Raw genomic sequence first — 26,913 nt, forward strand, 5'->3', positions numbered from 1 at the left:
CCACCTCCTCTGCCCATCATGACCACAGTCCCACTCTCCCTGCTTCATGCTGGGATGGGCAGACCACAATGCAAAAGGAATAACGTAAAAAATTAAATGCAAATAAATCCAATAAGATCTCCCAGTCTACAATGGAAGTCTCTAATCAAAACAAAAGAGGGCTGGAGAGATGGCTTAGTGCTTAAGCACTTGCCTATGAAGCCTGAGGACCCCAGTTCAAGTCTCCAATCCCCAGGACCCAAGTTAGCCAGATGCCCAAGGGAGCGCATGCCTCTGGAGTTCTGGGTCTGGAGGCCCTGGCTCACCCATTCTCTTTCTATCTGCCTATTTCTCTCTGTGTCTGTCACTTTCAAATAAATAGATTAAAATTAACAAACAAACAAAAAAACTTACAAGAGGCGAAAGGACCAGAATACCAAAATGAAGTTATGAGCAACACAACCCTGACCAAGCTATTGGTAGAACTTGCACAAAAGCAACAAAGGACTGATAATCATGTGGACTCTGCCATCACTAGACTACACCTAATAGATAAGAAAATACAAGGGGTCCAAACACAGTTAATGGATACAAAGGGAAGCGAAAAATAAAAAAGAGGACCTAAAAAAAAACAGCTGACTATGCTAAATGAAGACATAAAGAAATGCTAGGAAGAATTCTAGGAAGCATCAAGAAAATCAGAAAATGGGACCAGCGACGATGCTGAGCTTACTTCAGGAGCTAGGCCTAAAGAGGAGGAGACACTGCTGCAGCTGAAGGCAGCCTTGCACCCACCAACTGAACCACCTCAAGGTTAAAGAACTGCTTTGCAGTCAGTGATCAGTTCTAGAAATGGAGCTGAGATGCCATCTTCTCAGCCTGCACAAGAACAGTCACATGATATCATGGTGAACATGGACAGTGAAGTTTCAATCAACAAAACTGCATTGACACTGAGCACAAGGAGTCATGTGATGGAAGAGGAGGAGGAAGAGGAAGAGGAGGAATTGTATTCCTAAAGAGAGAAGAGCTACGGTTATCTTTACAAATTAAATTTCAAGAAAATCATCTTACCCTTGGCCCTATGGGCTACTTGAAAGAGAAGCAAATTTTATAGGAGGATGTGTAATTATAAAATGGCTCCATCAATAACTTAAGCTTCAGAATGCTTGAGCAAAAATTAATGACATAAGCCAGGCATGGTAGCACATGCCTTTAATCCCAGTACTCAGGAGGCAGGGGTAGGAGAATCACAATGAGTTTGAGGCCAATCTGAGACTACATAATAAATCCAGGTCAGCATGGGGTAGTGTGAGACTCTACTTCAAAAAAAAAATGAAAACAAAAAACAAAAAAATTAGTGACATAGAAAATCAAAGATGCAGTATCTACCATTGAGCAGTTTGGGTGGAGTCTGACATCTGATCAAATTCAGAAATTGTGTTCAAAACAAAACTTCCTCTGAAATGTCCTTGAAAAAGATCTAGCTTGTGTGAAAGGCCAGAGCTTAATACAAACCAGACCTCCTAGTCCATGGTGCCCCTTTTAAAAAATCCAGTTCCCAACTATTTGCATGCCACTGATCATGCAACACAGCACAGTTAGGGGAAAATTTAGGAGAGGAGTGGTAAGGAAGACACACGGCCACTTCAGAGCACAAGCTGTGTGGAAACATGATGTCTGCCAGACCGCTGTGTGTGGCTGTTACCACATCTAGTTTGAAAGATCCCTGGTAAAATGTGTTTGGAAATAAGTTGAGGAGCCATCATGAAGTTTGATGGCCTCCAGATGCGAGAACGACAGGAGCAGGTCCTTCTCCCAGGACGTCTAACAGAAGAAGAAATGTCAGAAAGAGGCATCACCACACTTGGATCTGAGACTGTATCACTGACAGCTACAGAGAATTGCTTGTACCTAAAGCTGAGGTTCATTTTGGCATATGGTGCCTTTCCCACTGCCAGTTAAATAACCATTTAATTTGGAAGACCCATTTACCCTGTGCAAGCAACAAAAGAGGCCAACACAAGAGCCTGCACAATCTCAAGCACAGCTTATGTAGCTCACAGAAGACAACATGGGCACGTTTGTGTTGGGTATTAGTCAACATTTCATTATGGGAATGGAGAGATGGCTTAGTGGTCAAGGTGCTTGCCTACAAAGACCCAGGTTCAATTCCCCAGTACCCATGTCAAGTCAGATGCACAAGGTAGCACATGCATCTGGAGTTGGCTTACAGTGGCTAGAGGACCTGCTGTACCCATTCTCTATATCTTTCTCTCTCAATAAATAAGGAAAATACTGTTTAAAAGATTTCATTAAAAAAAAAAGATGTGAAAAGAGAAATTGACAGAGGGATGGAAACCACACAGAAAAAAATGCAAACCCAATTGAACAAGCCCAAAACTCCTTAGAGGCTCTCAAGAATAGAGTCAGCCATGTGGAGGATAGAAACTCAGATTTGGAAGACAAACAGAAGAAACAGTTCAAGAGTGCAAAAGTTTCAATAAGCTCAAAAATGTCTGTTAACAGAACATGAGGGAAATGTGATATGCCCTCAAACATCTTCACATTTGGATCATGGGAATACCAACAGGGGAAGAAATTCATACTAAAGGCATGGAGAACATATTCAACAAAATAATCAAAGGCAACATTGCCACTCTCTCAAAAGCAAGGCCCATCCAGATACAAGAAGCTAACAGAACTCCAAACAGATTGGACCAAAGGAGATACTCTCCAAGACATATTGGCATTAAGATTCTAAACAATCAAACAGAAAGTCCTAATAACAGTTAGGGGAAAACAACACATCACATTTAAAGGTAACCCAATCAGAATCACTTCAGACATCTGAATGGAAACACTGAAAAAGCAAGAAGAGCCAGGAATGGAATACTGCAAATTCTAAGAACCTATGGCTTCTAACCCACACTACTCAACCCAGCAAAAGTATCCCTCATATTAGATGGTGGAAGAAAAACCTTCCATGACAGAACTCAGCTTTACAACTACATGAACACAAAACAAAGCCTACAGAGTATTTCAAGAAATTCTCCACATGGAATAATCAAATAATTAACCTTAAGTGCCTACAAGAAGCAGATCACAATAACCACTCTCATCAATTCACAGGTCATCCCGGGAAAAAATAAACAGAAAGGCATCTGGACTAAATGAGGTCATGGAAGGAATGGACCTAACAGTTATATAGAGGACATTTCATCGAAATGCTGCAGAATATACATTCTTTTCAGCAGCACATGGAACATTCTCTAAAATAGACTATATATTAGGACATAAAGCAAATCTTAACAAATACAGGAAAATTGAAATAATTCCTTGCATTCTATCTGACCACAATGGAATCAAAGTACAAAAAATAGCAAAAAAAAACAAAACAAAAAACTATACAGCATACACAAAATCATGGAAACTAAACAATATTATGAAATGATGAATGGGTCAATGAAGAAATCAAGAAAGAAATCAAAAAATTCATAGAGTCAAATGATAATGAGAATACAACATACAAAAATCTCTGGGACAAATGAAGGCAGTACTAAGAGGTAAATTTATAGCTTTAAGTGCCTATATTAAGAAATTAGAAAGGTCACAAGTAAATGACCTAATGTTTCACCTTAAAGCCTTGGAAAAAGAAGAATAAAGCAAACCAAAAATCAGCAAGCAGAAGAAATAATAAAGATTAGGGCAGAAATTAATGAAATAGAAACAAAAAAATCCAAAGAATCAATGAAACAAAGAGTTGGTTCTTTGAAAGGATAAACAACACTGAGAAACCCTTAGCAAATCTGACCAAAAGAAAGAGAGAAGAGACACAAATTAATAAAATTAGAAATGAAAAAGGAAACAACACAAAGATACTAGAGAAATTCAAAATATCATAGGGACAATACTATAAAAACATATACTCCACTAAGTATGAAAATCTGAAAGAAATGGATGATTTCCTTGATTTATATGACCTACCTAAATTAAATCAAGATGAGATTAATAACTTAAATAGACCTATAACAAGTATGGAGATCCAAGCAGTTATCAAAAATCTCCCAAATAAAAAAAGCCCAGGCCCAGCAGGAACACCAATGGTGACTATGCCAGGAGAGACTCTTGCTTCACGTGTCGCAGCTTCCCAGCTTACTTGCTTAGGATGTCTTGAGCTCATTGCTAAAAGCAGACAAGAATATGAAGACATAGCTGTGAAACTGGGAACTGATCTAGAATACCGGAAGAAAATCCGTTGCAAAGTCTGCAAGCAGAGAATATCTAGTCCTTTGTTCAACACCAAACAATATACAATGGAACTAGGGCGGCTCTACCTGCAGATGTGGGAGCATTATGCAGCTGGCAACAAACCTGATCACATGATTAAGCCTGTTGAAGTCACTGAGTCAGCGTGAATAAAGACTGCACAGGAGAATTATCTCTATACCTGAGCCTCAACCTTCTGGGGGAAAGGAAACTCAATAACATACATACTTCTTACTTGTCTGTACAGTACCATGTTGCAGATGGGTGATATATAATGATAATAGAATAGCACAGCCAGACTTGCTTCCTGCATGATAGGGAGAGACATAAGAGATTAGAGAACTGCTGTCCCACAAGGAATCTCCATAGCGTTTTGCAGCAACCAGGTGGTGAAGAAGTCTGGAAGGTCTGGTCTCCCTTGATCTTCCATGGGATTCTTAATGTGGAGAGGAGATATAGATTGTCCGGCCATTTTATGATTCCACGGATTGATCAAGTCTTCTCATTATTTTTTTCTTTATATTTTGGGTATTAGAATTAAAAAAAAACACATTTGCTTTCAGGTATTTTTACTCATTTGTGAAGTTAATTTGATTCTCCTGAGATAAGGTTTAAAGCTAAAATCTTGCTCCCTGTTTTAGTGTCTGAACTTTAACAGCTTAACAGGGACTTTGCTAGTGTAGTCTTTTTATAGGTTTTATAAACCACTTGAGCCTATATCAGTCACTTTAGAACCTGACCTAATGCTTGGAATGATCATGCTTTGTTTATTTAGATGATGACTAATCATTTTTTTCCCAATCTATTTCCCATATCCTTTCCCCCAACCCTTGGCTTCCCTGTAAAAATTCTCCTGTGATTTAACCATGTCGGATTTAAGACATCCCAGAGTGTTTCTCTTAAACAAACCATTGGTGCCAAATAAAAATTCTTAGGAGTGATTCTTAATCATGAAGGGCACAGTTGTGGTACTGTCATTGACAATAATGTAGATTTTTTTGCATAATTTTAACCTGTTTCACCAGTGTTTCAACCCTTGACTGCCCCTTCTATGCTGCTTCCAAAAGTGATAGTGTGTGATAAGATTTTTACCTTCCTTTCTAAAGTTTGTTTTTTTTTTTTTAAAGTGAGTCCTGTTCTTCCTATTTCTTTCAGCAGAAATGAAATCCCAGGTAAGTATAAGTATTCAAATATTTGATTAGTAAGTTGCAGTTATTTCTAATACAGTAAGTAATGTTCACTGATAAACTTGTTATAGATAAAATATCTGAAGAACCATCTATGTATACAAGTAATTATTTTTCAGACTTTGTTATGATATTATATAATAACTGCCTTCTGGACTTAGTCTTAATGTCTGTATGGATTCAGCCTCAGAAATAGTGAATTTGCACCACTACTTGGTTTGGAGTACAAATTAGACATTAGCCCTCATGGAGCTTGAGTTCTTGGTAGTAAGAACCATAGGAATAAAAGCAATTGAATTTCAACCAAGGGTTGAGGGCTTGGGGCTTAAATAAGCCAGCATATGAATATGTTTGTCTTGCTGAACTGCACTTCTGCTCTCCAGTCACAGATACTTTTTGTCTGCTACTAGTGTTTTTGATGATGTCTTTCCAAAGCACTGAGGCAGTGCACCTGTCCTGTAGTTGCAGCTGTTGTCTGAATGTATCCTAGCTGACAAATTACTGAATAATAAGGACTTGAATTTGTGAAAGATTCTTATTGCTAACCAAAATCTGAGCAAAGGGGTCTCAAATGTAATTCTTAGCCAGAATTACATAGTATGAACTGTGTACCTTTTAATATTGTAACTCAAGGAACATCAGTTAAGGGATTTCTTAATTTATTTTTTACCTGATTGAAATATCAATGGTAACCAGCCAGCATGGTTATAGATTTTGGATTTCACTGAACTACTCAATGTGGGATAGGATAATACTTCCAATGCCCTAAAAGCTGTGACCTTACAGCCAATTTACATAGCACATCATTCCTCCTATAAAGGATAAACTTTTCTGGCATGAAATATAGCCACTTTGGTTGAAGCTTTGCATATTGTAACAGGCTTGTACTTCCAGGTAACATGTCTGTGAAGGACTTAATTCTGAATAGAGATATAGATATTACTGGAAACTAATTGTTTTTCTATTATACTCTGCTTTATCAAAAAGTAAAGCATTTAAGTTGTGCTACAGAAGTTCAGTTGTTGTCTTGTGATCATTGATCAATAAATGGATGATTTCCACTTAAAAAAAAATAAATAAACCCAGGCCCAGATGGATTCACTGCTGAATTTTACCAGACCTTCAGGGAAGAACTAATGCCATTGCTTCTTAAGCTTTTCCATAAAATAGAAAAAGAAGGAATCCTACCAAACTCCTTCTACGAAGCCAGCATCATCCTGATACCAAAACCAGACAAAGATAGAACAAAAAAAAAAAAGAAAATTACAGATCAATATCCCTCATGAAAATAGATGCAAAAATTCTCAACAAAATATTGGCAAACAGAATACAAGTATATATCAGAAAGATAATTCACCCTGACCAAGTAGGCTTTATACCAGAGATGCAGGGATAATTAAACATTCACAAATCAATAAATGTAATACATTACATAAATGGACTGAAGGACAAAAAATCATATGATCATCTCATTAGACAAAGAAAAAGAATTTGACAAAGTCCAACATCCCTTCATGATAAAAGTACTACAGACTAGGAATAGAAGGATCATATCTCAATATAATAAAGGCTATTTATGACAAGCCTATAGCCAACATATAACTAAATGGGGAAAACTGGAAGCTTTTCCACTAAAATCAGGAACAAGACAGGGGTGTCCACTGTCCCCACTTTTATTTAATATAGTACTGGAAGTCTTAGCCATATCAACAAGGCAAGAGACACACATAAAAGGGATACAAATTCGTAAGGAAGAAATCAAGTTATCATTATTTGCAGATGACATGATTCTATATATAAAGGACCCTAAAGACTCTACCAGCAAAGTATTAGAGCTGATAACCACCTACAGCCACGTAGCAGGATACAAAATAAATACACGAAAATCAGTAACATTCCTATATGCTAACAACAAACACAGAGAGAATGAAATCAGAGAACCACTCCCATTCACAATTGCATCAAAGAAATTAAAGTACCTAGGAATAAACCTAACCAAGGAAGTAAAGGATCTCTACAATGAAAAGTATAAAACACTCAAGCGAGAAATTGCAGAGGACACTAGAAAATGGAAAAACATCCCTTGTTCCTAGATTGGAAGAATCAATATTGTGAAAATGGCAATATTACCAAAAGCAATCTACTCATTTAATGCAATACCCATCAAAATTGCAGTGTGACTCATCATGGAAATAGGAAAAACAACCCAAAAATTCATTTGGGATCACAAAAAAACCTCGAATATCTAAAGCAATACTGAGCAATGAAAATAAGACTGGTGGTATCACTATACCTGATTTTGACCTATACTACAAAGCCATAGTAACAGAAACAGCATGGTACTGGCACAAAAGATGATATGTGGATCAATGGAATAGAATAGATGACCCAGATGTAAGTCCAGGTAGCTATAGCCACCTTATCTTCGATAAAAATGCCAAAATACTCGTTGACAGCCTCTTTAGCAAATGGTCCTGGGAAAACTGGATATTTATCTGTACAAAGATGAAAATAGATTCTTCTCTCTCTCCATGCACAAGAATTAAGTCCAAATGGATTAAAGACCTTAACATCAGACCTCAAACTCTGAAACTGCTAGAGGAAAAAGTAGGGGAAACCCTTCAACCTATTGATCTTGGCAAAGACTTTCTGAATATAACCCCAATTGCTCAGGCAATAAAACCACAGATTAACTACTGGGACCTCATGAAATTACAAAGATTTTGTATGGCAAAGGACACTGTGAATAAAGCAAAGAAGCAACCTACAGAATGGGAAAAATCTTTGCCAGCTATATATCTGATAGAGGATTAATATCTAGGATATACAAAGAACTCAAAAAATTAAATACTAAGAAATCAAACAAGCCAATTAAAAAATGGGCTATGGAACTAAATAGAGAGTTCACAAAGCAGAAATATGAACGGCATACGCATCTAAAAAAATGTTCTACATCCCTAGTCATCAGGGAAATGCAGATTAAAACTACATTGGGATTACATCTCACTCCTGTCAGATTGGCTACCATCATGAAAACAAATGATCATAAATGCTGGTGAGGATTTTGAAAAAGAGGAACCCTTCTACACTCTTGGTGGGAATACGATCTGGTCCAGCCATTGTGGAAATCAGTGTGGCGATTCCCAAGACAGCTAAAAATTGAGCTACCATATGACCCAGCTATGCACTCCTAGGCATATATCCTAAGGACTCATCTCATTTCCTTAGAAGTACATGCTCTACCGTGTTTATTGCTGCTCAATTCACAATAGCTGGGAAATGGAACCAGCCTAGATGTCCCTCAACTGATGAATGGATAATGAAGATATGTCACATTTATACAATGGAGTTCTACTCAGTGGTGAAGAAAAATGAAGTTATGGAATTTGCAGAAAAATGGATGGATCTGGAAAGGATTATACTAAGTGAGGTAACCCAGGCCCAGAAAGCCAAATGTGCATGTTCTCTCTCATATGTGGATCCTAGCTACAGATGACAGGGCTTCGGTGTGAGAAGGAAAAATCTCAGTTGCAGAGACCAATAAGCTAGAAAAGAGACAGAAAGGGAAGAAAAAGGAAGTGAGTGGGGTACTTAATAGGATTGTATTATACATATGTAAGTAGAAGAATAGATTAATGGAGGTGAAAAGGCCCCAAATGAGTTCTGGGGAAGAGACTGAGTAAAGGAAAGGACAGCTAATCAAAATCTAAGAGGATATAAATAAAACATAAGTAATCCTACTTTTTTGGATAATGAAACACTCAGGAGCCATAGAGTGTTGCTAGAAATTATTCAGTGCCAGGGATGGGATATCTTCCAGTGAAGTGTTAGCCAGGGAGATCCCTGATGCCCCCAAAACATTATAGGCCATTGCTGAGGCCCTAGGTTTCCCACCAGGAATAGATGGTAAAACCCTATTGCTGAAGACCCCTTATACTTGGGCTGCAAAGCCACTGAGAAATCTTGCTCGATCTGAGCTGATAACCTCCTCCATGTAGACTAGTTGACAGAAAGCTGGAAGAAGCCATTCTGCATGCAGTTCAATGGGAGAAACAGAAATCACCAGTGAAGATACTCATCAGTGGACACTGCAAGCCTTATAACTGGCCAGCCTAGCCAAATGAGCCAACAGGTGCAATAGTGGCACATCTGTTATGGGTGAAACCAACTGCCCTCCAATTGTACTGGAGGCCCACTCCATGGGAAGGAATGCATCCTTAATACTGAAAACTTAAAACAGGGGTAGTCATGAGCCCTAGGGGTGTAACATCTGCTGTTGTCTGTCCAAATGTATATACTATGCTTATCAAACTGCCCAGTAAGCACTTCTGTTAATGTTCACACCCTTATATTAATGCTACTCTCACTTTTGGTTGAGAATCTTCTCTTTTCAGATGGCAGTTACCTTGGGATGACTCAGAAGATATCATGGTGATGGAAAGAAATGATAGCAGTGCTCAGTACTGCAATATCTGTATCACACCTTCCAAGCCTCAGGGTCTAATGTGGAAGAGGTGGCAGAAAGAATGTAACAGCCAAAGGAAGAGCAGGACTCCATACAACATGCTCCCTTGAGAGCCAAAATGGCCTGGATATCCATGGCCTCACAGTGCCTGACACTACCTGCATAAGACCATCATAAGAGGAGGAAAAGATCAAGACACCAAAAGTTAAAGAGAGACTTATTGAGATGGGGAGGGGTTATGATGGAGAGTGGAGTTCCAAAGTGGTAAGTGAGGGAGGGAGGGTATTACCATGGGGTAATTTTTATAATCATGGAAGTTATTAATAAAAAAATTAAAAAATTTTAAAAAGAGAGACATAAGCTAACAGGGTGGATCAGAAAATAATACCCCTCAATCTGTTGTCTTCAAAATATCCACCTCACAGTTAAAGACAGACACCTCCTCAGGGTGAAAGGGTGGAAAGTGATATTCCAAGCAAATGGGAATAAGAAACAAGCAGGTTTTGTCATACAAATATCAGATAAAACAGACTTCTAACCACTTCCTACTGATCAAGGGAACAATGCAAGAGGATATTACAATCATCAATCTTTTTGCATCAAACACAGTTGCACCATAATTCATAAAACAAAACATACTCAAAAATGAAACCGAAATAACCACCAACACCATCATATTTGGGGACTTTAATACACCATTATCAGCAATAGATAGATCATCCAAATAGAAACTCAACAGGGAAGTGAGAGATCTCAACAAAACCATAGAGCATTTAGACTTTAACAGATATGTGCAGAACATTCCACCCCAAATCTATGGACTACACATTTTCCTCGCCAGCACACAGAACCTTCTCTAAAAGAGATCATATACTGGGTAACAAAGCCTGCCTATATATATTTAGGAAGATTGACATAATACCCGGCATGATATCCGATCACAATGCTATATTGCTAGAAATTAATAACAAAACACACACCAAAAATCCCATCAGCTCCTGGAAACTGAACAGCACACCTTTAAACAATAAATGAGTAGTGACAAAATAAAAAATGAAACTAAGAAATTTCTAGAAATGAATGATAATGAGAACTCATTATACCAAAATTTATGGGACACAATGAAGGCAGTCCTCAGGGGAAAATTCATAAGACTAAATGCCTTTATAATAAAGACAGATAGATCCCAAATCAATAACCTAACCATCCGCCTGGAAGCACTGGAAAAGCAAGAAGAATCCAACCCCAAAATCTCAAGATGGAAAGAAATAATTAAGATCAGTGCATAAATTAATGAATTGGAAACCAAGAAAACAATTAAGAAAATGGATGAAACAAAGAGCTGGTTCTTTGAAAAATAACCAAGATTGATAAACCCCTGGCCAATTTGATCAAGCAAAAAAAAAAAAAAAAAAAGAAAGAAAGAAAGAAAAAGAAGAGGAGCTTCAAATTAACAAAATTTAAAATGAAAAAGGAGAGATCACTGCAGACATAAGTGAATTTGGGAGAAACATCAGATCTTACTTCAAAAACCTTTGTTCTACAAAATTGGAAAATGTGGAGGAACTGGATAAATTCCTAGACAAATGCCATCAACCAAAGCTAAACTCAGAGCAGATTAATCTCCTAAACCTATCACAGCCATCATGATTGAAAATGTAATAAAAAGAAAAAAAAAACCTCCCCAAAAAGAAGACTCCAGGACCAGATGGCTTCTCAGCTGAATTCTAACAAACCTTCATGGAAGAACTGAAGCCAATCTTTCTCAAACTGTGCCACACAATTGGAGATCAGGGAAAGCTCCCCAACTCCTTCTATGAAGGTGCTATCACTCAAATACCAAAACAAAGCAGAAATGCCACAAGAAAAGAAAACTACAGACATACCCTGATGTAAAGATCCTGAACAAAATCCTCACAAACTGAATTCAACAACACATCAAATCCATTATCCACCTTGATCAAGTAGGCTTCATTCCAGGAATGCATGGGTGGTTCAACATATGGAAATCTGTCAATGTAATATACCACATAAACAATGTTAAACACAAAAACCACATGACCACTTTGATAGATGCAGAAAAGGCTTTTGAGAAAATACAACATCACTTCATGATCAAAACATTGGAGAGAATCAGCATGGTCAGTTTATATCTTAACACAATAAAGGCTATATACAAAGCTCCTAAAGCCCAAATAACAATGGAGAGAGCCTGAAGGAATTCCTATTGAGATCAGAAACAAGACAGGGGTGTCCACTCTCACTTCTGCTCTTCAACATAGTACTGGAAGTCCTACTTCAAGCAATAAGACAGGAGAAAGAAATAAAAAGGATACAATTTTGAAAGGAAGAAGTTAGTGCTATTCGCAGAAATGATTCTATGTGTAAGAGACCTGAGAGCCTCCATTCCAAAACTCTTAAAGGTGATAAACTCATTCAGCAAAGTAGCAGGATACAAAATCCATGCACAAAAATCAGTTGCCTTTCTATATGCAAATGACAAAGATACAGAGAAAGAAATAAGTGACATTGTCCCATTTTCAAAAGCAACAAAGACAAACAAATAAATAAATAAAATACCTTGGAATAGCATTAACAAAGGAAGTGAAAACATAAGAACACTCAACAAAGAAATTGAGAAGGATTTAAGAAAATGGAAAGACCTCCTGAATAGGCAGAATTAACATTGTGAAAATAGCAATCCTTCCAAAGGCAATCTACAGATTTAATGCAATTCCCATAAAATCCCAACATTGTTCTTCACAGAGATAGACAAATTGATCTCAAAATTCATATAGAAAAGCAGAAGGCCTCGGATATCCAAGTATATCCTCAGCAAAAGAAACACCTCTGGAGGCATCTGATCTAAAGCTATAGTACAAAGCCATAGTAATTAAAAAAAAAAAAAAAAAAAAAGCCAGCATGGTGCTGGCATACAAACAGGAGTATAGACCAATGGGATAGAATTGAGAACCCAGACTTTGGGTCAAGTAACTACAGCTATTATATATTTGACAAAGGTCCTAACAATGTTAGCTGGAAAAAAGACAGCATCTTCAACAAATGGTGTTGGACAAATGGGATGACCATATGCAAAAAATTGAAATTTGATGCACACATCTTGCCATGCACAACAAAAAAGTCCAAATGGATCAAAGACCTCAATATAACACCAGAAACTCTGCTAGTACTGGAAGAAAAGTTAGGAAGAACATTCCATGGTTTAGGAATGGGAAAAGGCTTCCTGAACAAAACCCCAGTAGCACAGGATCTTAGACAATCAGTCAACCAATGGGATCTTATGAAGCTGAAAAATGTATTCACAGACAAACATACAATAAGCAGAGCCAATAGGTTACCCACAGAATGGGAGAAAATATTTGCTGGATATCCAACTAACAGAGGCCTAATCTCTAGTATCTACAAAGAACTCAAAAACCTAAGCAATAAAAAGTCAAACAACCCACTCACAAAGTGGGGCAATAAACTGGACAGGCAGTTCACAGAGGAAGAAATAAAAATGGCAAACACACATCTAAGGAAATGTTCTGCATCACTAATCATCAAGGAAATGCAAATTAAAACAACTATGAGATTCCACCTTACCCCAGTAAGGATAGCAAACATGAAAAAATCAAATGCAAACAAATGCTGGAGAGTATATGGAGAAATAGGAACCCTCATCCACTGTTGGTGGGAATGTAAGATGGTGCAACCACTTTGGAAAGCAAAATGGAGACTCCTAAAACAACTGACTATAGAGTTACCAAGAGACCCAGTTATTCCCTTACTGGGCATGTACCCTAAAAGTTCCATGCCTCAGCTCAAAGGGATTTACTCAATCATCTTTATGGCTGCTTAACTCATAATATCCATAAGCCGGAATCAACCCAGATGTCCATCATTAAATGAATGGGTAACTAAGATGTGATACATCTACACAATGGAATTCTACACAGCAATTACGGAAAACAGCACAATGAAATTTGAAGAAAAATGGTCGAACCTGGAACAGATAATTCTAAGTGAACTCACCCAGTAACAGAAAGATAAGTGCCACATAGTCTCACTCATCTACAGCTCCTAACCTGAATCGACCCAAATTGCTTACATACGTACCAAGCATCTCGAGGACCAGACAATAGGAAGGGTGGGGAGGAAGGGGAGGGTAAGGGAGAAGGTGGGGGACACAAAACTGGACCCAAAAGGCAATGGTACCATAAAACTCTACATCCTAAAAGACAGACCAAATGGTTGAACCTTCACCAGGCCCTTAGAGGGAATATCAGATTCACACAGCCCTGGAGTGAGTACAATGAAAACTGACCATTATCTCCTCCTGTTTCTGCTTCTCTCTCTCTCTCTCTCTCTCTCTCTCTCTCTCTCTCTCTCTCTCTTTCTCTTTCTCTTTCTCTCTCCCTCTTCCTCACATCTCTCTATCTCTTTTATATCACTTATCCTTTTCTTCCTTCTCTTCTTCCTGATACCAGCAGGTATCCACAATGAGTTTTTGATCACAGAGACCTACACAGTCTCCCAAAAGAAGATATATTTATGTCAGAGCACTTGATGACCCACCATAGGTTACTGGTAAGACCCTACTGCTGAAGACAACATACACTGTTGGCACATATCATGGAGTGACATGGCTGGAAGCTGGAAGAGAGTCAATCCTCAGACAGTTAGCAAGTCTAGTGCCAGAAGGTGCTACATAAGCGACTGGGGGATAATGACCAATATCTGCCCAAGCAATGCATGGTCTAACCTACTTATCAGCAAAATACCTGACGTGACGTTCATACAAGTGCAATAGTGGTGCATAGCCATGGTGGGAAACCAACTGCTCTCAATTTGGCTAACTGATCTGCTCAGTGGAATGGAACCCATAGCTGGATCTGGGAAACAAGTCAGAACCATATCCAAAAATGAGCCCACTCTCCATTAAACTCTCTCTAAAAACAATGGTTATCACAATTACTTGGCACTAACTTTACTCTCCATTGGAGAATCTGCTTCTCTTTTTCAGATAGATGCAGATCCTAAGGAGAGAACCACCCTATCATACCTCAAAAGGGCCCCAGCTGAAACTAAGAATAATTGGGGAAACATGCAAGAATACTGTTTTCTTGGTGAACCAGGAACCAGCACAATGGTGAAGGAGATAGAAACAGAGAACAATCAACCCCTACCAAACCAGATATCCAGAGACACAGAGGTGCCCAAGATCTCAACACAGAAGCAGACCTAATATGAACCCAACATGGCTCAGGGAAATTTGTGGAAGAGGGGCAGAAAGAATGTCATAGCCACACATTGGGTCATGATACACAGAGACATTTCCTCCTACCCAAAACTAAAGGCTAACCCCACAATGCACAACCCATATACCCCAACAAGGAGGGTCCCTGTGGAGGGAGGAGGACAGGGATGAGATTAACAATGGTACCAAGTTGACTATATTCACTGACTGCAAAAAAAAAAAAAAAAAAAAAAAAATCACAGCTTTTAAAATTTTTTTGGTATTTTATTTATTCATTTATTTGAGAGGGGGTGGGGAGGGAGGGAGATAGAATGGGCATGCCATGGCCTCTAGCCATGCAAATGAACTTCAAACACATGTGTCATCTTATGCACCTGGCTTATGTGCTGTTGCAGTAAGTTTTTCATTGCTGGCAGAAATCATCCAACCAAGAGCAGCTTGTGGGGTAAAAAGGTTTATTTTGGCTTATAGACTTAAGGGGAAGCTCCATGATGGCAAGGAAAACAACAACATAAGCAGAGGGTGAACATCACCCCCTCTCCAATATCAGGTGGACAACAGAAACAGGAGCATGTGCCAAACACTGGCAAGGGAAAACTAGCCACAATGCCCACAAGACCACCCCCTCTCCAAAATACACTTTTTCTAAAAGGTGATAATTCCCAAATTTCCATGACCTAGTTTTCAGAACACCTATGATTTGGAGGGGGGCACCTAAATCAAACTACTAAATTCTGCCCTGGCCCCCATACATGTTATAAAATTTAATGCATTCATTCAACTTTAAAAGTCCCCATAATTTTTATCAATACCAGTGATATTCAAACATCCTCATAATCCAAGGTCTTTTAACTGAGCCATAATACCAAAAAAAAAAAAAAAATCCCCCTCCAAAACCCATAATGACACAGAATAAACACTCATACTGAAAAATATGGCCCTGGGCATAGCAAAGAAATATTCAACCAATACAAGATTTAAACAGGGGAAACATCAAACTCTGTAGCTCCAAGTTCAACAACTCAAGTCAGTGACAAGTCTCCAAGTTGATACCTCTAACTAGCAGCAATCTCTGGAGTTGCAATTCTACCCCTCCAGCTAGGCTACTCAAAGTCCTGGAAAACTTCATCTGAGGCAGATAGCTCTTCTTAGCAGCCATTTTGTGGTCCTTGCATCTCCACTGGGTCTCCACTGCAATCCACAGTCCATCCTCACAGCTCTATCAGGTCTCCATGCAGGCATCTAGCAAACTTGCTTCACACTGCCCATGGCCATTTCCAAAACACAAGACTGTTGCAAATCCAATAACCCTCTCTTTCCTGCATTTCTTATACTCCATAGGTGGTGCACACCTTTAATCCCAGCATTTGGGAGGCAGAAGTAGAAGGATTGCCATGAGTTTGAGTCCACCCTGAGATTACATAGTGAATTCCAGATCAGCCTGAGCTACAGTGAAACCATACCTGGAAAAAACAAAATAAACAAAACAAAACAACAACAAAAACATAATACCAAGTAGGGTGTCAATTTGTTAATCCAAGAGGGAATAAAGCAGACTTTGAAAAATAGGACACTCCTTGAGTAATCAGACCCCTTCAAAAGACTCTACATTCTTCCTGTTGCCCCAGTGTAGGCCAACTGACCCAATCTCAAAGGTTGTAATCTCGCAATTGTAGCTGAATGGGCAGCAGTTTCAGGCCAAATATTTCATTTCTGTGCCTTATCCATGTGCTCACACCAATCCATTTCTATGCAATGCAACCATTCACAAATTCTCAAGACAGGGGTATAACAGCAAGGCTCTGATACAAACTGCTTCTAGTCCAATCCAAGAAACAGTCTTCCTCACTCTCATAAGCCAACCCTCCCAGTCTATAGTTCTCACTGCATTCAGGTCTTTCAACTCTGACACTACTGCAAGGCATCTCTTAGGCCAAGGTTTCAAATTCTTCCACATTCCTCTTGAAAATCAGTTCCAAAAGACCAAAGCCACACAGTCAGGTTTCTAGAAGCCATATCTCTCTCAGTACCAAATACACTGTTGCATTAAGGTTTGCATTACTGGCAGAAATCATCTGACCAAGAGCAGCTTGTGGGAAAAGTGGTTTATTTTGGCTTACAGACTCAAGGGGAAGCTCCACGGTGGCAGGGAAAATGACAAAATAAGCAGAAGGTGGATTTCACCCCCTCACCAACATCAGGTGGACAACAGCAACAGGAGAGTGCACCAAGCCCTGGCAAGGGGAAACTGGCCATAACACCTACAACCACAATTCACTGTCTCTGAGAGGTGTTAATTCCCAAATCTCCATGAGCTGGGAACCTAGCATTCAGAACACCTCAGTTTATGGGGGACATCTGAATCAAACCACCACATGTGAGTACTGTGTAATTGAACCTGAATCCTTAGGCTTCATAAGCAAGTGCTTTAAGTATTAAGCCATCCCTCCAGCCCAAGTTTTCTTTCTTATTGATGAAGGTTCTTATGTCCTATAAGGAACACTTACACTAAAATATCTTCCAGCATTTTTATATGGTGTTTTGTTGGTGCTCAAGCTAGGCTTGTGCCTTTAGCAAGCAATGAATCTACAATATCAGTACCTAAAAGAGATGGTGTGGGTCCCTGTGTTCTTGCTCCAGGGCTGGCCACATTCCCCTCAAAGGCGCCCAGGAAACTAGGGTGGGTGAGCGTGTGAAAGTAAAAGACTTTCGGGAGGAATTTCAGTGTGAACAGCTCTCTGTTTATTGTCAGGGAAATGGGTTTATAAGCATCTGAGGGTGGGGAAAGGGTCCCAAGGAGATTGGATGCACAAGGTTCCTATGGAAACATTCATTCCAGCATGTAAGCAATGGTGGGCAGGAGGGTGGGTTGAGTGATCTAGGGTCTCAGGGAAATGGGCTGTATGAAGATACTGGCTGATAAGGAGTTTCCTAGGCAACTGGCCAAAGGTTACAGGGTTATGGGCAGAACCTAAATTAAGGTGTTCCAAGCTTGGAGAGAGAGTGTCTCCAGTAACCCCGGAGTCCTTAGCCATGCCTAACAGCTCAGGCCCCTCTTCTGAAGGCTCCAGCCTGTTCCCAACAGGATGGGATTAAAAGCATGTGCTGCTGTATCTGGCTAAAAATTTTTGTTGTACATGGTCACTCACCTAGATTTAAGATGCAGAATAAGATTTAAATTCTTTTTCAACATTTTACTATGTTCTTTGCTGTTTCAGTTACCTTCTTGTTGCTGGGACAAAATATCTGATCAGAAGCAGCATAAGGAAGGCAGAGGGTTTATCTTCAACTTCACTTTTCAGGGGAAGTCTGTTACAGGAGGAAAAGCATGGTAGGAGTAAAAAACGTTGGTGTCATGTATTCATATCCACAGGAAAAAAGTAGAGAAAAAGAATTTAATACTGAATACTTAGCTCTCTTCCTCCCCTTTATATTGTCCACAAAGAACCACAGCTATGGTAGGTCCTGTCTCTGTTTTTTGTTTGTTTGTTTGTTTGTTTGTTTGTTTGTTTGTTGAGGTAAGGTTCCCCTCTCGCCTAGACTGACCTAGAATTCACTATGAAGTTTCAGCACAGCCTAGAACTCACAGCAAAATCCTACCTCTGCCTCCCCAGTGCTGGCATTAAAGGTTTGTGCCACCACACCCGGCTCAGTCCTTTCACTTTCACAGTTACATTCTCCTGCTTGGACAAAACACCCAACCAGAGTACTTGAAGGAAGAGGAGGGCTTATTTTCAACTTAAATTTTTTTTTTAATTCAAACTGATACATTTTATTTAACTTGCAAACATTTAAATCAACAGCACAATAGTAAAAAAAATAAAGAACTCTTTTAGTATTCTATTAGGGAAGATGCATGCAGTTTAATCTCTTTATTGACCTCAACTAGAGTGCAGTGACGCTTTTCTAATATACAATAGTTTTATTCATTCTTAAATTGTTAACAAATAATGGTTAATGTTTTAAAAATTCTCCAAAGACTTAAAGCTTACCATTTACCCAAACATTTGAGAAAACACAATATACCAATAAATGACTATTACATTAAAAAAGGGTCACATTTCTATCCTCTTAGCAGAGCCTAATTTATTCATCAAGGCTTCAGAGTCATGGTAATTTAAAGTGTCTAGTGCTTGAAGCAAACCAAGAATTACATTCCTAATTTACAAAGGTAGCTATAAGGAATATGTGTATTGTAATTCTAGGTACAAGTACTTTTAGAATTAAACCTCCATAATGTTCACATTTACAAAAGCCCATGCTACTTAGGCTTATATAGGTAACTATAATAAACATTTTCAGGGATTTTTTTAATTTTTAATTTATTTATTTGAGAGCGACAGACACAGAGAGAAAGACAGATAGAGGGAGAGAGACAGAATGGGCACGCCAGGGCTTCCAGCCTCTGCAAACGAACTCCAGACGCATGCGCCCCCTTGTGCATCTGGCTAACGTGGGACCTGGGGAACCGAGCCTCTACTGGGGTCCTTAGGCTTCACAGGCAAGCGCTTAACCGCTAAGCCATCTCTCCAGCCCGCATTTTCAGGTTTTTATGTAGTACTTGGATGATAAGAGAAGTTATGTAATTCTTCTGTTCTTAAAATTAGTGTAATTAAAAGTATATTACATTGGGAAGCAGAGGTAGGAGGATTGCCATGAGTTCGAGGCCTCCGTGAGAATACATAGTGGATTCCAGGACAGCGTGAGCTAGAGTGAGACCCTACTTTGAAAAAATAAAAGTTGGTGACAGAATATGTGAAGGTTTGTTAAAAGTTAAAGTTTATTCAGAAAATGAGTTTATCATTCCTGGTGTCATTATTGGTCAGCTAGATAACATTAAACATATCACGGTACATAGTTAAAACATTTGTTTTTAATTAGTGCAGAATACTTTATGCCAAGTCTGGAGTGTATTTTCAAATTAGGTTTTTGTACACATGTAAAGATACAATGTTTAAAAGAGTATTTGGTTTCTTATGGCAACAGAAAACAGTAGTAGGAATCGTGAATGTTTTACAATGGTTAAGATCATTTTATAAAAAGAATACCATAAAATTTGATTCAAAGTTCTTTCACTACAAGCCATTGTTTAAATTCATAAACTTCACATCTTGGTTGTTTTAAAATTATATGAATATCCATTTTATTACCAAATCTTTTTTTATACACAACATTTTCTAGTTTCTAACAGGTAAGGTAGGTGTTTCCTAAGGTGTCAGTGAGTTATTTGCCATTTTCTTTTTCTGCCATTTCCTGTTGGCGAACTGTGTCTTGTGCTGCTTGCTGCATGTTCTCCAGTTTTGCCAGAGTCAAAGATTTTAAGGGTAAAAGTTTGGGTTTACACATCACCATTGTGGTTACATCTTCCACAGACAACTGCCCTTGTTTTAGAAGAACTTCCCGGAACATTGACCTCACTTTTGCCATATGTAGACTGTTGGATATAGCACTTTTTCCTGAAAATTCTTTTTCTTGCAGCGTTTAGAATCCAACTTGGAATTATCAGGATGACTGAGATCTTGACTCAAACCTACAAGGAACTCTCTGGGCAACTTGGGTGCAGAGAGCACCCTGGGGGCGCAGACCGCAGGGATGATTCCTGCTTCCTAGCTATCACTTCCGGGCTCAACTTAAAATTTTGAAAGCAAGTTTTATTGTGGTGGAGAAAGCATGGCCAAGCAGAAGCTGGTGTCATATCAGCTGGGAGGTAGCAGCAAGAATGGGTTTGCTAGTGAACACCTAATAGAGCTAGACTAACAAACCTCAAAAATCCACCTCCAGTGAAACACCTCCTTTAGCAAGGTTTCACCTGCAAAGACTCCATCTGCTGGAGATTCAGTCTAAGTACTGGGCTTGATGTTTGGCTGAAAACCTTCTCCCAGTGACATGCAAAGCTTCACTTCCCAAAGGCTCTACCAGCTGGCCATTTAAGCTTAATTAAAATCACATGAGACCATAGGTGTGCTGGTTTGAATCAAATGTCCCTCATAAACTCATATATTCTGAAGGTTTGATCCTTAGCTGGTGACAATTTGGGAGATAGAGCCTTACTGAAGGTGTATCACTTGTTCTCCTGTTGCTGTTTTCTACCTGCTATGGCATGTTGTGATGTGTACCTTCTACTCATGCCATGCTTTCTCCTGTCATCCTGAGGCTTCTTGAGACTGTAAGACAAAAAAAAAAAAAAAAAAAAACTTCCTCCCATCAGCTTCTTTTGGTCAGGTGCTTTACCTCAGCAATGAGAAGGTAACAACAATGGAAGACATAATATTCAAAATACACATTCTGCCACTGGTCCCCATTCACTTAAGATCACTTGTGATTAACCTCATACTCAATCCTCAGCTAGTGGAGACTTTGGTAGGTGGAGCCTTGTTGGAAGAGGCATGTCACTAGGGGCAGAACTTGAGATTTATTAGTCCAGTTCCAAGCCCTTAATTTAGACTGTTCCCACCCAGATATGTGACAAAATATGAGCCATTCCTGCTTGTACCATGTTTTCCCTGACATGGTGAAACATCCTCCTCCCACCCCAACCTTTGAAACAGTAAGCTGAAATAAACCCTTTCTTATCATATGCTGCTTTTGGTTGAGTATTTGGTTCCAGAAATGCAAAGGTAAGTGCAACAGTCAATCAACAGTAGTGGCTTCTCCTATAGTGTCTATGACCTTTACAACTATAGATTTTGGGGGTAGGTGTTCAGTACCAATCATGTATACTCTCCCATAAAGTAAGTCTCAGATACAATCATAGAACAATTGGGCACCACCATACCAGTCATGTCATTACTGCACTGGGGGGAGGGGCCACATTTTATCTGGATAGTAAATTATTTAACATGCAGTTAAATGTTCATCAGTTGGGTAATCCTGTTGCTGAATTTTCTCATCCAGCAGCCTGAATAGCACTTTCAAGCACCATGCCAGCTAGCTGTGGAGAAGGGAGGCTTCCAGCTTAGTCCCAGCTTGGTTTTTTACTATTCTGCTACTGACACGTGTGTTGTCTTTAGCAATAGAGTCTTACTATCTAGTCCTGGTAGGTATCCAAGAAATTTATCAATAATCTGTATTTGGGGTGGGGGACTTCACTGGTTTCAATGACCAACAGTTCGTTGGGAGGTATTCCACCGCTGGCACTGGGAGTTTCCTACAACAACCTATGACTTTTGTGTGCAGAACTATCTACTCTCATATTTGGGGAAGAAACAATGCACTATTAAAGGCATCTTAATTTGTGTTTAAAATCAATGTACATATAACTAATAATGACCATGACTCAAAGTGACAACGATAGGAATAGAGATGAACAAGCTCATTAATGACAACATTGTACACTATAAATGATGAGGAGTAGGAGAACAATAGCTTTGTTACAAGCAGTCATCCAGGGACAAAGGCTCAAGGAGGACATGGATGACACCTTGCTGTCCTGGAAGGACTAGAACCCATGTCTGATCCAGTCTCATCCAAGATGGCTTCAAGTAACACACTTACTCAGCAGCTTCCTGCTTCTTCCTCAGCTTAGAACATCTGTGAGTTGGCCACTCCTGGGTCAGCCTCTGGAGTCCACCAGCCAATCAGATTTCTCCCTTATACACCTGAGCCTAATGATGAGGTTCATCTTAATTGAATGTTTAATTCATTAATGGGCCTGACATGTGTGTATAACTCTGTCTTGGCTATTCATTCTGCTGGCACCTGATCTCTCAGTCCTTGCTTTGGTAATCTCTCCCACTTCCCAGCCTGGCTGAGAAGAAGGGGGAAGGTCTTCTTTTTGTCTATGTGTTTTCTTACCTTGTTTGGGGGTGCTTTCTCATTTTTCTACATGTGTGATCTTTCTTTAAGCCCCAAGCCCTTCCACTATCTACTTTCTTAGTCTTCTCTGATCCGTCATATGAATGTGAAGGTGAAGGAGATCTTTTGGCTCTCATGCCTTGCTTTCCGTGTGTGGTGTGTGTGTGTGTGTTACAGAGGCGTTTCCTGGGAGGTTTATCTGAAGGAGATTCTCTTCATCTCCCCTCCCCTGTTCCAATTAGTCAGAGGGAAGAATTCTCTTCTGGCTTGAGTCTTTAAACTAGCCTTCCTCCTGGATCATAATCCTTCCTAATATAAACTTCATAATTCATAATTTATCCTTATCAGCATTATTTTTTACAATTATTTGCTAATACATATAAGAACCCAAAAGTTTTGGTCGACAGACTTGGGATCTCTTGCATCTGTATGAAGTTTAATCCCTCCTTGGACCCAAAATCCTGCATCATAACCACTGCCTATTCAACAGCAAGGTCTTTTGTTTTGTTTTGCTTTTTCAAGTAATTTATGTATATATTTATTCATAAGAAAAGAGAAAATGGGCACACCAGGGCCTCTTGCCACTACAAACAAACTCCAGAAATGTATGCCACCTTGTGCATCTGGCTTCATGTGGGCCCTGGGGAACTGATTCCAGATTATCAGGGTTGGCAAGCCAGCACCTTTAACTGCTGAGCCATCTCTCCAGTCCCTGTTTTCTGTGTGTGTGTTTTTGTTTTGATTTGTTTTTGTTTTTGTTTTTCAGTTTTTCAAGGTAGGGTCTCACTGTAGCTCAGGCTGACCTGGGATTCGCTATGTAGTCTCAGAGTGGCCTTGAACTCTCAGCAATCCTCCTACCTCTGCCTCCCAGGTGCTGGAATTAAAGGCGTGCACCACCACGCCCAGTCTGTGTTTTCTTAATATATTTTATTTATTTATTTATTTGAGAGAGACAGAGAGCAAGAAAGAGGAAGATAGAAAAAGAAAGAATGGGAAAGCCAGGGCCTCCATCCACTGTAAATGAACTCCAGATGCCTCCACCCCCTTGTGCATCTAGCTTACATGGGTACTGGGGAATCAAGCCTGAGTCCTTAGGCTTCACAGGCAAGTGCCTTAATGCTAACTCATCTCTCCAGCTCCTGTTTTCTATTTTTTTTTTAATATTTATTTATTTGCAAGCAGACATAGAAGAGAGAGAGAATGGGCACACCGGGACCTCCAGTCACTGCAAACAAACTCCAGATGCATGTGCCACTGTGCATCTGGATTTATGTGGGCACTGGGGAATTGAACCCAGGTTGTTAGGCTTTACAGGCAAGTGCCTTAACTGCTAAGCCATCTCTCCAGCCCCCCTGTTTTCTATTTTTAAACAAGATCTCAAGTTGGCAATCCTAGTGTCACAGCCCTCTAAGTAGCTAGGATTACAGATGTGAATATTTACTCTCAGATTCAACAGCCATTTTAAAAAGCTACTAAAGAAATGGCAGTTATTTCAGAGCTATTAATTTTAGAGGAGATATTCCTTTTAGTTAATGAAATATGTACATAGTTTTTTTTGTTTAAAGTGAAAATTTTATGTATCTACCTTTGGTTTTTTTTTAAATATTGAATAATTTTGTAGTATGTTATCATTAAAAGAATAGAGATTTTCACATATGCAGACATTCATATGATATAAAGAATTGTTTTTTGGGCTAGAGAGATTGCTCAATGGTTAAGGTACTTGCCTGTAAAGCCTATCACTCAAGTTCAATTCCTCGGTACCCACAAAAAGCCAGTTGCACAGGGTGGCACAGGTGTCTGGAATTCCATGCTAGGGGCGCTGGCATCCCTATTCTCCCTCTCTCTCTCTCTCTCTCTCTCTCTCTCCTGTGTCTCTCCAGGGCATGAGGGTACACACCTTTAATCCCAGCACCCAGGAGACAGAGATAAGAGGATTGCTATGAGTTCAAGGCCAGCCTGAAACTACATAGTGAATTCCCAGTCAGCCTTGGCCATAGCAAGACCCTACCTCAAAAAAAGTATTGTATTTTAATAACATTTATACGCTCAGCTTAAGACATAGAACAATACCAATACTTTACAATGTTCCAACATGCCCATTCATAATCCTAATCACATCACTGATCTTCCTAAGGCCATAAGGTAACCCACCATTCTAAGTACATGTTTATCATTTTCTTACTGTCAGCTTTATTACATATATACTCATCCCTAAATAATATTTTAACTTTTAAAAATTGTACTTAATATAGAATTATTAATTTGTGTTAATGAAAGATAGCTCCAGTTAGGTCATTTTTCACTGCTAAATACCATGCATCCCACTGAAAAAAATATGTATTATATATTCTAGCATATTCATCTGAATAATTTTTTTTTTTTTTGTTTTGTTTTTTGAGGTAGGGTCTCACTCTAGCCCAGGCTGACCTGGAATTCACTATGGAGTGTCAGGGTGGCCTCGAACATATGGCAATCCTCTTACCTCTGCCTCCTGAGTGCTGGGATTAAAGGCATGTACCACCATCCCTGGCTCATCTGAATACCTTAAGAACATTTTTGTGAACTTTACCAAGGAAAGAATATTCCAAAGTCACTAATACCATTGTACACTTAGGGCATGATAACTTTAGACACACTGAGAAAAAGACTGGTGACTGACAAAGAACACTATCAGGTTAAAAGCTAAAAGACCACGCCACCTAGCCACTTTATTTTCTCCTCCCTGCAGAAAAATTATGCCTTTTTACTAAGGTACAGTATGAAAACTGTATAAACTTAAAATATACAATGTGATTTGATAAATATTTTAGTTACTTTCTTGTTGCTGTAACAAATACCCAACCAGAAGCAACTTATGGAAGCACAAGGATTTCACTGACTTAGTTTTGAAGGGAAGTTTAATCATGGAGGGGAAGACATGGCAAGCCATGCAGAAAGCACAGGAAGAACAGGAAGGCCAGACTACAAAATCTCTAAGTCTGCCTCCACTGACCCAAACAGTGCCACAAGCTGAAGCTGAGGACCAAGTGTGTTCAAGTGTATGACCCTATGGGGGACATTTTACATTTAAACCACAATCAAGATAATATATCTATTAGTTAAGAGTGTATGTGTATCTATGTATGTGGTGAGATATGTAAAATCTATTGTCTTAGCAAATTTCAAGTGTACAAGATTTCTTGAGTCACCCTTTCAGGCTTCCATCTCATCCTTTGCTCTCCTCTAATGAGTGCCCTGTCATGTCCTCTTTTTAGTCTCCTCCCACATACTGAATTCTAAGAAGAGATCTATGCAGTAATCTGAAGATTCAGTAGTCCAATCAGATTCATAAGGATCAGAGATCTTACCTGGCATCAGCTTTACTGATAATTTCAAGGATCTAAGTAGTGAAATAAGGATATGAGGCACAAGGGACCCATACAGGACAACTGACCTACTTCCCAGACCTTTTCTCATCAGGGCATACCTATACACATTAACATTTAAGTTCTCTAAAAACAGAAGCAGCTCAATTACACAGAAGAAAGTCATATTAGACTTTGTAATACTGTGACCAAAATAGCAGACAGAAAAAACCTAAGGGAGGAAAGGTGTGTTGTGGCTCATTGTTTCCGAAAGATTTCAGCCTGTCATGGCTAGGAAGGCAAGGAAGAGTTGCTCAGTCCAACATGTCAAAAGGATGTGGTGGAGGTTTGTACACATTGCAGTAAAACTGAAAACAGAGGAGGTAGTGTCCTAGAAGAATAGAGTCTTGAAGAAGACAATGCGAAGATTAATATATAAAAGGAGGTAATGTTAACTGGGAGACTGCAGAGCTTCCCAGTGTTGGCTATGTGTCACAAGCATGTACAGAAAATAAAGCACCTCAATACACAAATGCAAGAGAGGCAGGTACTATGTAAATCACTTACAAAGGGCCAAGAAGCTTCTGGCTGAGGCTTTTGGGGTTTATGTCT

The 26,913-nt window shown here is 39.2% G+C and overlaps 1 protein-coding gene and 1 pseudogene across 1 annotated transcript; one reads left to right on the top strand and one right to left on the bottom strand.

Annotated features, from left to right (window-relative positions):
• Positions 1 to 699: 699 nt before the first annotated feature.
• Positions 700 to 998, top strand: LOC101596998 (annotated as a pseudogene).
• Positions 999 to 20,356: 19,358 nt separating this feature from the next.
• On the bottom strand, positions 20,357 to 20,746 carry LOC101596705 (BBSome-interacting protein 1-like). The gene has a single exon (XM_004656137.2). It carries the CDS (start codon positions 20,585 to 20,587, stop codon positions 20,384 to 20,386), a length of 204 nt encoding a protein of 67 aa, XP_004656194.1. The 5' UTR covers positions 20,588 to 20,746; the 3' UTR covers positions 20,357 to 20,383.
• Positions 20,747 to 26,913: the final 6,167 nt, after the last annotated feature.

The sequence above is a fragment of the Jaculus jaculus genome, chromosome 11 (genome assembly GCF_020740685.1).
Source record: "Jaculus jaculus isolate mJacJac1 chromosome 11, mJacJac1.mat.Y.cur, whole genome shotgun sequence".
In the NCBI taxonomy this organism is placed as follows: Eukaryota; Metazoa; Chordata; class Mammalia; order Rodentia; family Dipodidae; genus Jaculus; species Jaculus jaculus.

Bases quoted from the DNA above. Each gene is read 5' to 3' on its own strand.
- LOC101596705 (XM_004656137.2), bottom strand. From the start codon at position 20,587: ATGGCAAAAGTGAGGTCAATGTTCCGGGAAGTTCTTCTAAAACAAGGG.